The sequence below is a fragment of the Mytilus californianus genome, unplaced genomic scaffold (assembly GCF_021869535.1).
Source record: "Mytilus californianus isolate M0D057914Y unplaced genomic scaffold, xbMytCali1.0.p SCAF_10, whole genome shotgun sequence".
Lineage (NCBI taxonomy): Eukaryota > Metazoa > Mollusca > Bivalvia > Mytilida > Mytilidae > Mytilus > Mytilus californianus.
The window spans coordinates 26,385,981-26,402,222 of NW_026262582.1; the positions used below are offsets into that span (position 1 = coordinate 26,385,981).

Consider the following 16,242-nt stretch of genomic DNA (forward strand, 5'->3'; position numbering starts at 1 on the left):
CTGGCAACTACACATGCAGTTCTCAGAACGATATTGGTGATGCATCTAGTGAGATATCGCTTATTATTTCATGTAAGAACTTTACTTCAAGATACATTTCTTCAAAATTTTCAGAAATTTGTGCGTGCTGATGATGATTGCACAACAACCTTCAAGTGTTTTTTTCTTGTCTAAATTTCGAATATTTGCTGGCTAACAAATAATTATTGATCCGCCATATTTTACTCATTTATCAAACACGATGCAAGTAAAATCTTCAAGATCATTTAAATTTGTTTTAATTCTATTTATAGATCCTCCTGTCATAAGTCTACGGTACATAAATTTGACTGAATATAGCAGCAATAGAGAAATTCGATGTCTTGCTCAAGGGGAACCAAACACTTATAATTACTTTACGTGGGAACACCAATCCTTCTTTAACGAACATATAAGATATTTAGACGAGACAGATGATGGAATTCTTCGACTCCCAGAGATGAACGTATCAAATATTTACCAAGATACAGGGTTTTACATATGCAATGTTTCAAACGGAATTCCTGATTATCGTGGAAACGTTTTTCAACTTGGTAGAGCGTACTACCTTGTATCTACAGGTATACTTTGAAATATTTGATGTTTGTACTAAGAATAGCTTTACCTGTTCATAATATATTGCGAATATTAGTGATTGCATAATTCATCTTCGTCAATTAATTAATGTGATACAGAGATATCTTAAAATGAAGAATCAACAAAAAACTAGTAATGTGAGTATTCAAATCTCCATATTAAATAAACTATACCTAAGTGAGTGGAAAAACAAATGACAAAATTAATAAGTATGAATAAACGGATATTTTGATAGGCGTCAAAGAAGATATATATGTTATCTCAACTACGGAGTTACATAGTAGACAATTTTTTTAAATGGTGTATTGATTTATCGTGATAAATTTTGAGGGAATGACTGCATTATTACGCTCTTGAAAGTAAATATGACTTTCAAGATTGAAACAAATCTAAGTAAAATCGTTAGACATTACAATTTTTATTTTGTTCGTACTTTTTAGCTATAAATTTTATATTGATTCCAATATGTGTTCATGTCACTACCAATTAGGCTGAAAACGCACCCGGTAGTTTATCTGAGCGATTATCTAAGTTTTATATTGTTGCCTTGGTTTGTTTTCTAAATATATTCGTGAGATTTGTAAATTTTAAACATACCTACTCTCGCCTAAATTCACCGTACAACATAGTTGAATTAATTGCGAATATTTATTGAAAATACCTAGTTTCATTTCGTTGGCTGTAAAATACTGTAACATGACTCTAGCCAACGGAGGTTGTTTTACATGTACATGATGGCTATGTGTACAACCACGACGAAACGTATACGTAACGTTAAATCAAATGCACAGCTTTTATGGGTCCAGATGTTCAAAACAATTAGTACGTGAAACTTTGACATGCTGTTAAATCAAGAGCATTTCTATAAAATAAAGACTAGCTCATTCGTGTTCCTTGTTCTTTAATATTAGTATCATTAAAATGCATTTGAAAAAGGTGATGGGTGATGGTTCAAAATGCAAAATAACTGTCTAGCTGTTCTTGTATTTTTTTCCGTTTTTGTTTTTTTTTTTTTCATATTAGGCCCTCCTGTATTTTCTGGCGACAATAGACGAATTCCAGATAATAACAAAGAATCAAAAGTTGAAATAAAAGTAAAAGTGTACAGTCCGTCGGAGATAATATGTCACCATATAACAGAAATCGGTGGTAAGTTAGTTCGATTACAAAATATGGAAGTTAGAATGAAGCATATACTTATCAAGGAGAGTTTTCATGATGCAATCGTGACAGTGAATGGTATAGAAATTACTTTTGTGTTACATGGACTTTATTCGTTTGGATGTCGTAAATTCAATGTAACTGTGTGCAACCGCTATGGACAAAGCAGTGTTTATGTCGACTTGCAACAATACGGTATGTTAATAAGGTAAAATTACATTAAATGAATAAATATAAGATCAAACGTAACTATTAAATACTTTTCTCCATCGTATGGCATTTACGTAGCTCAATTGATACCCCACGTTCAGAATTATTTTCTTCTCACTAAAACTGCTTTAACAAAGTAAGAAGGAAGAACGACTGAAATAGACACTAAATAACTTAAAGTCACTTTTATGAATTGGTTGACCAGTACGATATGTCAGTGTCTAAACTCACTAGCTTTTTCGCAGTCTTAGATCTGGAAACACTAGGATAGTCGTCTGATCTGTAATTTTATAGACTGAGATGCTTACTCTGTCGACGCATCCTGTTTCGGATCTTTTAGAGAGTATGCGATTCCCCCGGGCGTTTGACATTGGTTGTCTGCTTAATTGAGTAATTAGACACGAACATCTATGACATCAATATCTAAAGGTAAATGGACAGCTAAGCACGGTAATACATGCATTTAGATTAAAATACATTCTACATCAGATTGTTTCCATAATTGTATGTATTTCAAGCAATCTTACACGAAATAATACACATCAATAAATGTTAGATGCATTATTTATAATATTTATATATTATTACATGCATTTTCCCTATCGAACATTGTATCAAACCAACAAGTTAATATCGAACCGAGGCCTTTGGTCTAAAGTCTCAAAAACTGCGCAAGGAATAAAACATGGGACCACATGACCATTGGCGTGTAATGATCTATTTATCTCATATTGAGTCTATGAAGTAAGACTAGGAAATAGAAACATACAATTTGGTAAAGCCATTTTTTAAACAAATTGTTTGTTTTTTTAATTTGTTTTTGTTTTGTCGACTCTTGATTATTTTTCGAATTGTGAAAGTTACAATTGTTCTTCAATAATTTCCGTAGCCATATATAGTCTCCATTGAATTTTAACAGAGACTTATTGTTTCTAGCAACGATGTCATACTATCGGATGTAATTTTAAAAATAAAAAAAATACCTTAATTAATTGGAACACAGCGCTTTTCATACAGTTATATATTATAAACGACAGGTTCTGCTTCAGACTAAGTAAGTCTTACTGAATGGCCGCATATGGATTTCGTACGTGGCGATAATATGCCCCTCAAATGATACACATTGGAACCAAATTTCAGCCTCGAGTCTACATTCAATACTTGGATTTTAAGGCAAAAGTAGGCTGTGTGCCAATGGGTGAACCGCTTTCATGCGATATTGTTGATTTACTAATGTGTGTTTTTGTTGGCGTTGTCGGTTTATTTTCGACGTATGAGTTTGAATGTCCCTTTGGTATCTTTCGCCTCTCTGTTTGAAATTATGAAACATAAACTATATCATTTCAATCATGAGAAGGTATTTAATTTTGCACAAAATATAACAACGCCGGTTTTCTCCTCTACAAAACGTAAATGGAAGAAACAAACGAACTTTGGAATTCGCAAACACCTTAAATTTACGTATAGAGTTTAAACGAGGGCATTACCTTTTTAAACAAATGTATAAACACTTAACTTCAAGCAATATTCTGGATACTACTAAGACATTTCTGTATTGGAACAAACAAATTGTAATCCCAAAAAAACGGTTTCAAGGCTTGTTAAAAGACCAAATTATACGCCACAAAAGAAAGACAGGGTACAACAAAAAAAATCAAACTAATTCAAACCTTAAGTTGAAGACCTATAAAAGGCGGCAGTAAATAAAAAGATGCTCAAGCTCATAAGTTGACGACAAATTGACAATGCCATGGCAAAAAAAGAAGACAAAATAACGACAAAACAGACACAATAGTTTACAAAACACAACATAATAAACTAATGAAGGAGCAATACAAATTCAACAAAAAAAATTGGTTGATATCAGGTGCGCCGGGAGGTAAGTATACTCTGTTCCACATGTGTCACCAGTCTTGTTGCTCGTGTATAAATGAGAAGTAAATAATATAATACAGCAGTCAATAAATATACAAAACCGACCTGTTAAAAGTTCCATTTCAAATCAATTTATAGCGAATAAAACAAGTTGCGTTCATTTTCCAATACTCAATAGTTTTGACGATAAAACACCATTCTGGAAACAGTAGACCTATTGGTCGTTTATTTTATCGTTTTGCCATCTGTCTAATTTCATTATATGTCGAAAATGCATAGCCTGTTATCAATTTTTATGTAGATTTGTATCATTCCTTGAATGGAATGTTTGCCGAACAATTCACGAATATATAAAACAAAATATGTTATAGAGTTATTCAACCTTAATGCATTGAAGGACATGTTAACGATAGATGTTTTTCAATCCAATTAATAAAAAAATGAACGTCTTTGCTATGATGATGTATGATATTTTTCATATACAACTGAACTTATGATTATCCATAGATGCATTTATTTCAGTTAATAGAAGTTCAGTACAGTTTTGCGTTATATGTTTGTTTTGAATATTCTAAAATATGCATTTCAGTGAGTTATTCATCAGAAGAAAAAACAGTGTCCTCCCAAGGCATCCTCATTTTAGCATTACTGATACTTATTGTAATCCTAGTGGCTGGGATGGGAATATATTTTCGTAAGTACACAGTATATGTTTAGATATATATTACGATGACTAATGCTTTGAGGGTTTAACAAACATACAAACAAGTCCTTCTTTTGTACAGAGAAGACTGATATTATTATATGCGTTTTATTTTGAAACAAAAGCGAATAAAAAGGAAAAAGAAGTATGCCATATCTCTGACATTATATCATCCCTACATGCGGGAAGGTAGTTAACTTTAAGGCTCTGTGATTAAATGTACATGTATGACTATAAAATATATTTGAACAATGATAAAATGATAACTCGGGTTTTTCTTAAGTTAATTGCCGGTCATGGTTTAGGCAAATGATTTGATACTTTGTTCCATATGCTATACTTATTTAAGCAAATTTTGCATTTTTGTTTATTCGTACACGGAGTGTGTGCAATGTAATTTTCTTATAATTCTAGGGTACCTGAAAAAGAGATACAAACAGAGGTTAGTCCAGTGTCTTATATATCAAATACATTCCCATCCCTATTTTAGAGAAAGGGTCAATATACTAATGTCGCAATAACACACCATCAGACAATCAATGTTTGGTTATATGTCTCAAATTGCTTAATATTACGAAAGCTTATGTTCATCCGATTAAATGTAATAAACCACCAAAATAAAATGCTACTTACGAAAACAGAGGGATATCAATCCTTTAACCAGAATCAAAATATGAAAACGACATTTTATTTGTAATGGAGAACACATTCTATCACAGAACATGTTGTAAGACTTTAAGTGCACGCTTTAAATTTGGCTACTTTTAAATATTAGTTTATCTTAGACATGAGTAACATGAACAAGGGGAATAAGGCGATTATGTCAATCAAAAACCCTAATACGAAGAAAGATACGCATCAACAAAATCAAAGAAAAAAGGCTTTCAAATTATGTTTCTCTATTTTCCATGCAATTTCATGTTAATGTCTTTTACTTTTTTGGCAGGGTTTATATGTATTGAGATTTAAGAGGCAATGTGTTCTTCTTGTAGACAAAGTCAGTTGCTTTGTATTAAAAATATTTGAAGTCCCCATTAACTTGGTTGTAAATCTAGAGTAATACAAGATCATTTAATTTTATTCATTTACGATGAGAAGATACAGGCAAACTATATAATCCAAACCTTTCCTTGACTCTTTAGACATATATTTTGTAACTGTTTCCAAATAGAATCAATAATTTTAGGATGATAACTGCAGTTAATATTCAAACACCTGAACGGAATGGTGAGGAAAGCGCTCATTATGCAGAAATTATTGAAGATGATAACATACGGACACCATCGCAAGGTACGAGATGGGACAAATTAGACAAAACAAAATATAACATATCGCGTGTTCAGTTGTTCCATTATAAGATATGTTGGTGAACCATTTGCCACATTACAGATTTTGTAAGATATATTTGTGAATTGCAACCTTTGCTGATCATTAACATTTATGGGGCAAACAAGTGAAACAAATTTGAAAGATATATGACAATAATTGTGTTTTTACAATATGCTCTAAATTGTTTTGAGTCTCTAGTAGTTTTGAAATTAATAAACTGAAACAATCAAATGTCTGCCATCAACACGAAATCATACAACAATCGTCGAGGTTGCCAGATTTTGTTTAGCCACATGAATATGCGCAGGGGTTAAATGTATAACAAGCAGACGATACCAAAAAGACATTCAGAACGCGTAATTCGAAGCGAAACTGACAGGACAAGTAGGTCGACAAAATATCTCAGGTACTCCGGAAGGATAAGCAAATCCTGCTCCACTACTGTCATTCGTCATGTTGATTATGGTAAGTACAATTTCAGTGATGTTACAAACAATGAAAAGCAGATAGGGTTATGGTAGCAATATCTGGAACATTCGTGGCAAATTCCATAACGGTCAAGCAACTCGTGATGGTGTCTGTAAAACTTTTAATTGGACGACGTTAAATTTATCACTTGGATATCTTGGTTAATTAGTTTCCTTGTGAGCACCAACCCTCTATCAAGGACATTCTGATAGAAAATTTTAAAATTAATATCAACAGGGAGATATATACTCCATATATTAAGCTGTATTTTGGAGCCCCCTATTCATTTTCAATATATAGACTCATCAAACGTACTATAAAAAACATGCAATGAAATTCAGATAATAAAGACAAAAATAACGTTATTATTAGAATACTCACGGTTACATCTTCTTCAGAATTAATTATACAAACGTATTTAATAAAAAAAATCAACACAGTCATGGATGAATATGTATTCCTGTTTCTGTTTTAAATCACTTGATTCATTATGTACAGATAAGCATTATAAATTAGAATTTTACTGATATATAATTTTTCATCTATATCATGACATATTGAAAACACACAAACACAGTTCATTATTATTCAAATATTAAAAAGACTTAAACTGTGGTATGAATGTTTTAACATAATGATGCAATCGTATCCTCGACATTAGATTGAGAAAAAATATATGTTTTATTTTTGTGTGAAATGAAAAAAAAAATATGATGTTACTAATTTCAGGAAATAACATCTCTATTATTTCAACGGCCGATAGAATGGTTGCTGCTAGTAGAAACTTAATATCTGTGTTCGATGAACATTCTTCAACAGCATCGGAAAATGACACCAATGCTGCAGAAAGTTTAGACGATGGATATGAGAAACCATACACGACACTGGTGGAAAACATTGAAGCTGAAGACAATCATGTTTATCTTATTACAAAAGATACCCCGAAAGTTCAAAGTATCTCCTTTTGTGCATGCAGCTTGTGGTCATTTCTTTGAATTCACAGAACAAAATTCTTCATTGGATGAAACAATAAGCAACTCTAACGCAAATGATGGCCAAGAAAATATGAAACTGAATTATGTTGAAAACTACGAAACAGACGACGATTTCCCACAGTCAAACGGTCATACTAAAAAGAATACAGTAGAATACATTAATTTGTCACTGAAGCAATAAAGTAAAGTTTAAATGTCTGACTCAACATATTTTTCTGTTAAATAATACTTCGAAGCTTAAATGTATTTTTGTTTATTTTGTCACTATTCTCCAGTCTTATTGTATTTATCGAGAGTATGTGTAAGTTAATCCTTTACAGTGCAACATTAAATGTTCGAGAAATAATAGTTTCACAAATAGATATATTCTTCTTAATATATTGCCCTTTCATAAGGTTTTCTAAGTTAAAGTATCAATGTGAAATAACAATATGATTACCAATATAAATAAATGATATGGCGTTTTTAATATTTCAGTTTTAAAACCCGTAAAACGTATATTTTCAATATACCAAACTAACGAAAAGGTCAATTTGTAAGTACAGACACAATTGTATTTCCTGCCTTATAATTGAAAACAGTTTCGGTACATTAACGAGACATTGATTAGGAAATTCTTGGTATTTTGACTTTCAAAGTACCAATTTAAATGCATCAAATGCGAATTGGGGAAAAGTAATGTCTCTTCATTGACGTTCGAGGCTTAAATGTTTGGAGGTCAAAAACCTAATATTTTGACTTACTGAAAATGACAGAATTTAAGAGCTATATATAACAATAATACATTCCTTATAATTTCAAATAATATCTTATCTGCAAAGGAGATGGTATGATTAGACCACTATGTGGCCATTTAATTCATAACTGAAAACGTATGCTCAATCTACAAAAATATATATTTCTGATGTATATAAAACATATGGAAATCAAATTTTATGTTTTTGTATTTTTGACTTAAAGTTGGTGAAAATAAGCAAAAACTTTCAAATAGCATCATTGAATCATTTCAAAATGTCATTTCTCAATCGTTACATAACTTGTGTTCCATTGTATAGCGTAAATGTATTTCAATTGATGCTCTCACTTTACGGAATGCTTTTTCCTCATTGTTGAAGGCCGTACGGTTGCCTATAATTTCTAACATCCACTTCATTTGAACTTTAGTTGATAGTTCTCTCAATGGCAATCATACCTTATCTCCTTTATTTTTTTCTGATAAGCAGGGGTGTCCTCCTTGTATACAATCTGTTTGAACAAAGTTACGAGAAATAACTGCTAAAATCGACATTGCGTAAGTTTAACTGTCGAAATTTTAGATTTGTTGACCGATACGATCTATCTGTAAATGTTACCACCGGTGTCAAATTTACGAGTTTGACCTTTTTAAAGGAGTGTGAATTTTCATTGCCGGTGATGCTTGCATCAGGAGAGACACTTATCTTGTCGACGCACCGTGCTCGCAATGTTCGTTCATGATCACGGGGACAGCAGATAAGTACAATATAGACTAATAAGTACTTTAGAAACTCCATGAATCTGATCTCGTAATCATGTGGCCAAGACTACACTGTGATTGCATATATCATTTATAAGATCATGTATGAACATTTGCATGTATTATCTAACACAATAAAGGTGTGTTTTACCTTGTATTATCTTTATCGACTGTCCAGTAAATGCCGAAAAGAGAGAATATTAGGCAAACGAATATTGATTTTCTTCTATTTAATGTACAAATAAAATGTGCTGGGACTAACATGATTTTGCATTACCACTACGCAGCTGTGAAATAAAAATTACTTTAATACCAAGAAAGAGATAAGAAATATTGTATGTAAATAACTTACTATTTGGGAAATACAAATTAAAAAAATAAACAACTGATAATCATAAATGTACCAACCCAGACAATAGAGAACATACATTGGGTTGCGATACGTGTACTAAGAATTTAGTTAAAAATTGATATGCTTTTTAACTAGAGGCTCTTAAGAGCCTGTGTCGCTCACCTAGGTCTATGTGCATATTCAACAAAGTACACTCTCCAACAGAGAAGACGAGAATAAAATTCATGACAAACATTTCTGGCTTGTTGGTCTTGTATTGCTGATCATTTAGTCTGCTTAGTTTTTCTCTATCTTCTCTAGTTTTTGCTCAAAAGACAAAAGAGGGTATGAAAGTGACTTGTTAGTTGATCTTGCATTATCGATCATTTTTGCTTAATAAAGTTTCTATCTATCTATTATAATTTTTAAGATACACATTTGTATGGCAAAAACGCAAAAAAATGGTAAAAATCATCATCCAAGGGCAATAACTCTAATATGAGTCGGCTGACGATTTCGACAATTGAACTTATTTGTAGAACTTGTCTTGATGATCATTTTTTGCATTTTAATGTTTCTCTGTATCTATTATAGTTTTCAAGATAATAGGCAAAAATGAAAAGAAAATGGAAAACTTTTTCATTAAAGGGCAATAACTCCTATAAGAAGTCGTCTGACAATTTTGAAATGTATGGACAACAGATCTAGAGCTCAACATTCTGAACATTTTTGCTCATGTCAGATTTTTTGTATTCATAATGGTTTTCGAAATAATAGACAAAACTTGCATTTTTACCCAACGTTCTATTTTAGTCTTCGGACACATTTGTCAAACTAGATACCCCAAAAATGATTGTGGCCAAGTTAGTTCAAATTTGTCCAAGTAGTTTAAGAGGAGACGATTTTTGAAAAGGTAAACGGACAACGACGGACGACGGACGACGACGACGACGAAGGACGCCAAGTGATGAGAAAGCTCACTTGGCCCATTGGGCCAGGTGAGCTAAAAATGGCCATGGTGTGAATAAAATACAGGGGTAAATTGGCTATTAGTCTTCCTTTTATAAAATTATTTACAATTATTTAATGCGTTCTTTTTGTACAGTAGATACGTGTTAAGAACATTGGGACAGCAAATATATACGGGAGCGAATATGGACCTCGTCTTAGCTTTATATCTATCTCGGACAAGTTTCACAATTAAATTGTGCATGACATGTTCCCTTGGTGCCGCCTGGAGTCAAATTACAGTGTATAGTAACCCCTCTTCATCAGATACGAGGTATTTTAATCAAATTATAAATACTAGAATGTATACAATGTGCGTCTAACTCCCACTTTGCCATGCACCACCGTCCCTTGGTGGCTTTTGCAGTTAAATTACATATCGAATGAATTGCAAATATAAACAAAATGCTCAGCGGGGCGCAGAATGATACGACCGCAGATGTCGAACCATGAACAGTTGGGACAAGTATGGACACTCAATTCAAGCTTGACACAGCTCTGAATTTGAATTTTGATTAAATATTTGACACAGCATAGGTTTCTGACACAGAATAAAGGTGGCGTAAGATCAGAAAAATTTGAAATTGGACTTTTATAAAATAAGGAGATGAATTATAATTGCCAATGAGACAACTATCTACCAAGGTTCAAATAAAGTTGATGTACGTAATGATAGGTAACCGTTAGGCCTTCAAAAATGAGAAAAACACCATACCGTATAATAGGCTACAAAAGGCCTCAACATGAAAAATATGAAACAATTCGGTTGAGAAAACTAACGGCCTAATTTTAAACAAAACAACTAACGAAAAACAAATATAACAGACAAGAACCAACGACAACCACTGTACTACAGGCTCGTACAAAACGTACAAAATGTGGTCCAATATCCAAAATCTAAATACATTTGTATAAGGTTAGATTCAGTACCAAGAATTTGATCTACTAGTAGTAATTATATTGTAGTGATATAATAATTTGTTATCAGTATACTCTGGTTTGGTGTTATATATTATATTAATATTTGTATAAGAGTTTTATATAATTTTCATCCATTTGTATGTCATTCTATTCTACTATTCTAATGATAGTGCAGTGCAAGTGCACGGTGGACACTCTTCTGTAATAATTCGTTTTTTCTAATAGATTGGATTTGAGTAGGCATTCATACTTTCCCGCGTTGTTGCAAAACGTTCTTGAGATATTCTTCCGCATGCGTTAACACAAATTTTCGGTATTCTTGATTTGTTATTGATATATATATTTCTCACGACAAAACTTTTTCATATCATTTATCTATGTTCATAAAATTATTTTCATGAATATTTATTGATGAAATTAATATATAACAAGCGATAAGGAGTGTTATTTTGCACTCGATGATATCTGCGTAATTATATACAACATACAAATACACGCGTAGATTAAGCAATTAAAAGACCCCTTGAATTTTTTTTTTGTTAAAATCAAACTAAAATTGATTATGAACGCTTTGTTCCTTATTGTGGACCAATTTGAAAACCGGGCCCAAAATAAAAAATCTAAATACACTGTTAGATTCATCAAAGCAAAGAACCCTAATAATCTATTTTATTTCATGTGGACCAAATTTAAAACGGACCCCAAAAAAAGAATTTATTAATACACGGTGAGATTCTGCATATAAAAAAACCCAAGACTTTGAATGAAACCCCATTGGAATTGGTCAAGAAACGAAAAACGTATGAAAAGTATTGTTTTAAGTCCTTTTTCCTAAAACATTTCATTTTAGACTTATACTTAAGTTATTGTCCGGAAACCAGAAAATCCTAGTTTTTATTACCGATTTTTTAACGTTTTGGACCATAACCCCCAAAATCTGTCACAACATTCCTTATGAAGTATGGAACCTTGTGGTACAAATTCATTGAAATCCATACATTTATAATTAAGTTATTGTCCTGAAACAAGAAAAATGCTTGTTTTTGGTCCTTAATTCCTACAAAGTTGGGACAATAACCCACAAATCCTTCCAACCTCCCTTATGCGGTATGAAACTTTGTGGTACAATTTCATAACGATCCATACACTTACATGTATACTCAAGTTATTGTGACAAACGTCTTACCATTATACGACCGCAAAATCACTCTTTTATGCAAGGTTGTGCCTGAGATGGTAATGATGGATGGCTGTATAATGTCCAGTGGCAAATAAAATGCATATTCAGGACGAGAACATGTTATTGTAATATGAAATATTAACCCTGCTTTGGATAAGACCAACGCGCTGAGCCGGACGTGCTAGTTCGTGATGTTATATTTCACAGGAAGACATGTTATCCTACGCGGATTCAATATTTTGACTCCGAGCCGACCAGTCTCTGCTTTTACTTATTAATGCCGCGTGCTTGTAGAGAAGCAGCAAAAACAATTTTAAAATCTTTGGTTTGACCAGACCGAAGTTCTGATAACCTCCGCAATTGCATGCACATCTTCACATTACAGGTTGCAACACTATGCAATGTTTTTCGTTTCCTAAAAACGTTTAGAAAACTATGTCAATGTGCTTTTCCATATGGTTTTATGCAGAACAATTATCGGAAATCTATGGAGATTGTCAAATTCAACTCTAACTGAACAAAGAAACTATATCCAAGGTGTAGTTATTGCATGAATACTGTCTTAATTTTAATATTTGTTTTGTATTTTACCTTCTTAATTTCTCGATCATTTATACAAGTAACTATTTACCAATGTTTTCCGTGGTTTCATGTGAAAGACAACTATGTTCTTATGAACTGATTTTTACACCACCCAGGTATGAGTTGGGGAGTATCACTCGAATATATTGGCCTGTTTGAAGTCAGGTGCCTTTAATTATGTTGTTGTCGTCGGTAGCTGTATGCCATATATATTTTTTTTTCAAATATTGTTAATCATAAAGGGTCACCATTAATAGAATTATATTATTTTGCACGGGGGAGTAGTGGGGGATAGACAGGCTTTGAAAATAAAAAGTCTAACCTGGTGTAAATGAAAAAAAAAACAGGCACAAGAAAATGAAAGAAGAGTGACGCTATAGTACCAACAGGTGAAATGTACTGTTGTTTTCCCCCGCCTAACCCTCCTCATAAAGATAAAACCAGAAAAGTGTTTGGACGCAATTAGTTGATAAAATTTCCCCATTTTGTCACCAGGAGCAAAATAAGTTAAGTAACTATGTGCTGGCAAATTATTGAAGCTCACGTCTTAATTGATAGTCATAAAAAGAAAAAGAAAACGTATGATTATCAATAACAATCTACTGGAGACAGAAAAAGTTGGTATAGGCAACTAGTATAATGGTCTGGATTTGGGTCCTTCATTTCTGTATTCTTTAATGTTTTAGGCCATTTTTCTCTAATCAATATACATTATCTCCGATTTAAATACTATTGATCTGATAAACGCTGTGCAGGGCTAGTTTTCTTATCAAATAAGTAGTAACCTCCCTTGTTAATGTGATGTTGTAATTAATCGTTTTATTTTTACCATCTTTATATAATATTTCATTGTATTATTTAAATTTGTGATTCATTTAATATTTAAATATAGTAATTTTACATTTTATTATAGATAAAAACAAGAAAATTTGAAACTATTTGATTCATTAATTACCTTATTTCAAATCATAAGTTAGGCGATCTATTCTGTCTACATTTAGTAGATAATACACCGGGGTTCCGATGGGTATGTAAAAAGTAAGGAAGACATTGTACAACGTAAAACGAGAATTAGATAGAACAAAATACAGAAATTGAATACAAATGTAGATGTTTTTCTTGTTTAGTGAAATCAAAAACGAAAACTCTTTTGATTTTGATTTTGCGAAAAATGAAAACACTTTCGTTTTCCGTTTTGGTTTTTGAGAAATCAAAAACGAAAAAAGAAAACACTTTCGTTTTTCGTTTTTTGCTTTTGATATTTCAAAACGAAAAACGAATGGACGCAAATATACACTGACCGAAAACACTTTCGTTTTTCGTTTTTTGTGTTTGATATTTCAAAACGAAAAACGAATGGACGCAAATATACACGGACTCAGTACATCAGTTTCACCCAAAGATATAGATGCGAAAATAAGGCCTATTCGTTTAGAAGAAAATATCCATAATGCAATCATTACAGTAAATGGTACCGAAATTAGTTTATTCTTAAATGGTCAGAATTTTCGTGGATCTCGCCAATTCAATGTAACTGTGTGTAACAGCTTTGGACAAAGCAGTTTTGTTGTGGAATGGAAATCTGTGGGTATGTTTTAAACTAAAATTCTTTAAATGAAGAAATATTGATACAAACTGAACTGTGTAATACTGTCGTATACTAAATAGATCTTAAGGACTGATAAGGGATAGTAACTGATGTCGATAACTGTAAGCACAGTAAACATGCAATTAAATTCAGATAATAAAGACCAAAATAACGTTATTATTAGAATACTCACGGTTACATCTTCTTCAGAATTAATTATACAAACGTATTTAATAAAAAAAATCAACACAGTCATGGATGAATATGTATTCCTGTTTCTGTTTTAAATCACTTGATTCATTATGTACAGATAAGCATTATAAATTAGAATTTTACTGATATGTAAGTTTTCATCTATATCATGACATATTGAAAACACACAAACACAGTTCATTATTATTCAAATATTAAAAAGACTTAAACTGTGGTATGAATGTTTTAACATAATGATGCAATCGTATCCTCGACATTAGATTGAGAAAAAATATATGTTTTATTTTTGTGTAAAATGAAAAAAAAAAAAGACTGATGTTACTAATTTCAGGAAATAACATCTCTATTATTTCAACAGCCGATAGAATGGTTGCTGCTAGTAGAAACTTAATATCTGTGTTCGATGAACATTCTTCAACAGCATCGGAAAATGACACCAATGCTGCAGAAAGTTTAGACGATGGATATGAGAAACCATACACGACACTGGTGGAAAACATTGAAGCTGAAGACAATCATGTTTATCTTATTACGAAAGATACCCCGAAAGTTCAACAAGTATCTCCTTTTGTGCATGCTGCTTGTGGTCATTTCTTTGAATTCACAGAACACAATTCTTCATTGGATGAAAGAAAAAGCAACTCTAACGCAAATGATGGCCAAGAAAATATGAAACTGAATTATGTTGAAAACTACGAAACAGACGACGATTTCCCACAGTCAAACGTTCATACGAAAAAGAATACAGTAGAATACATTAACTTGTCACTAAAGCAATAAAGTAAAGTGTAAATGTTTGACTCAACATATTTTTTGTTAAATAATACTTCGAAGCTTAAATGTATTTTTGTTTATTTTCTCACTATTCTCCAGACTTATTGTACTTATCGAGAGTATGTGTAAGTTAATCCTTTACAGTGCAACATTAAATGTTCGTGTAAATCGAGAAATAATAGTTTCACAAATAGATATATTCTTCTTAATATATTGCCCTTTCATAAGGTTTTCTAAGTTAAAGTATAAATGTGAAATAACAATATGATTACCATTATAAATAAATGATATGGCGTTTTTAATATTTCAGTTTTAAAACCCGTAAAACGTATATTTTCAATATACCAAACTAACGAAAAGGTCAATTTGTAAGTACAGACACAATTGTATGTTCTGCCTTATAATTGAAAACAGTTTCGGTACATTAACGAGACATTGATTAGGAAAGTTTTGGTATTTTGACATTCAAAGTACCAATTTTAATGCATTCAAATGCGAATTGGGGAAAAGTAATGTCTCTTTATTGACGTTCGAGGCCTAAATATTTGGAGGTCAAAAACCTAATAGTTTGACTTACTGAAAATGACAGAATTTAAGAGCTATATATAACAGGAACACATTCCTCATAATTTCAAATAATATCTTATCTGCAAAGGCGATGGTATGATTAGACCACTATATGGCCATATAATTCATAACTGAAAACGTATGCTCAATCTACAAAAATATATATTTCTAATGTGTATAAAACATATGGAAATCAAATTTTATGTTTTAGTATTTTTGACTTAAAG

General features: G+C 31.9%; 1 protein-coding gene across 2 annotated transcripts; it reads left to right on the forward strand.

Moving 5' to 3' along the window:
- The first annotated feature begins 299 nt into the window (after nt 1-299).
- On the forward strand, nt 300-15,531 carry LOC127717851 (uncharacterized). Of its 2 annotated transcripts, none has more exons than XM_052223708.1 (6): nt 300-599; nt 1,639-1,971; nt 4,451-4,555; nt 4,979-5,006; nt 5,751-5,854; nt 15,006-15,531. In XM_052223708.1, the coding sequence occupies exons 1-6, from the start codon at nt 479-481 to the stop codon at nt 15,452-15,454; spliced, it is 1,140 nt and encodes a 379-aa protein (XP_052079668.1). In that variant the 5' UTR covers nt 300-478; the 3' UTR covers nt 15,455-15,531. The 2 variants fall into 2 exon arrangements, with proteins under 2 accessions (XP_052079668.1, XP_052079669.1); XM_052223709.1 differs by lacking the exon at nt 15,006-15,531 and adding an exon at nt 7,091-7,693.
- Nucleotides 15,532-16,242: the final 711 nt, after the last annotated feature.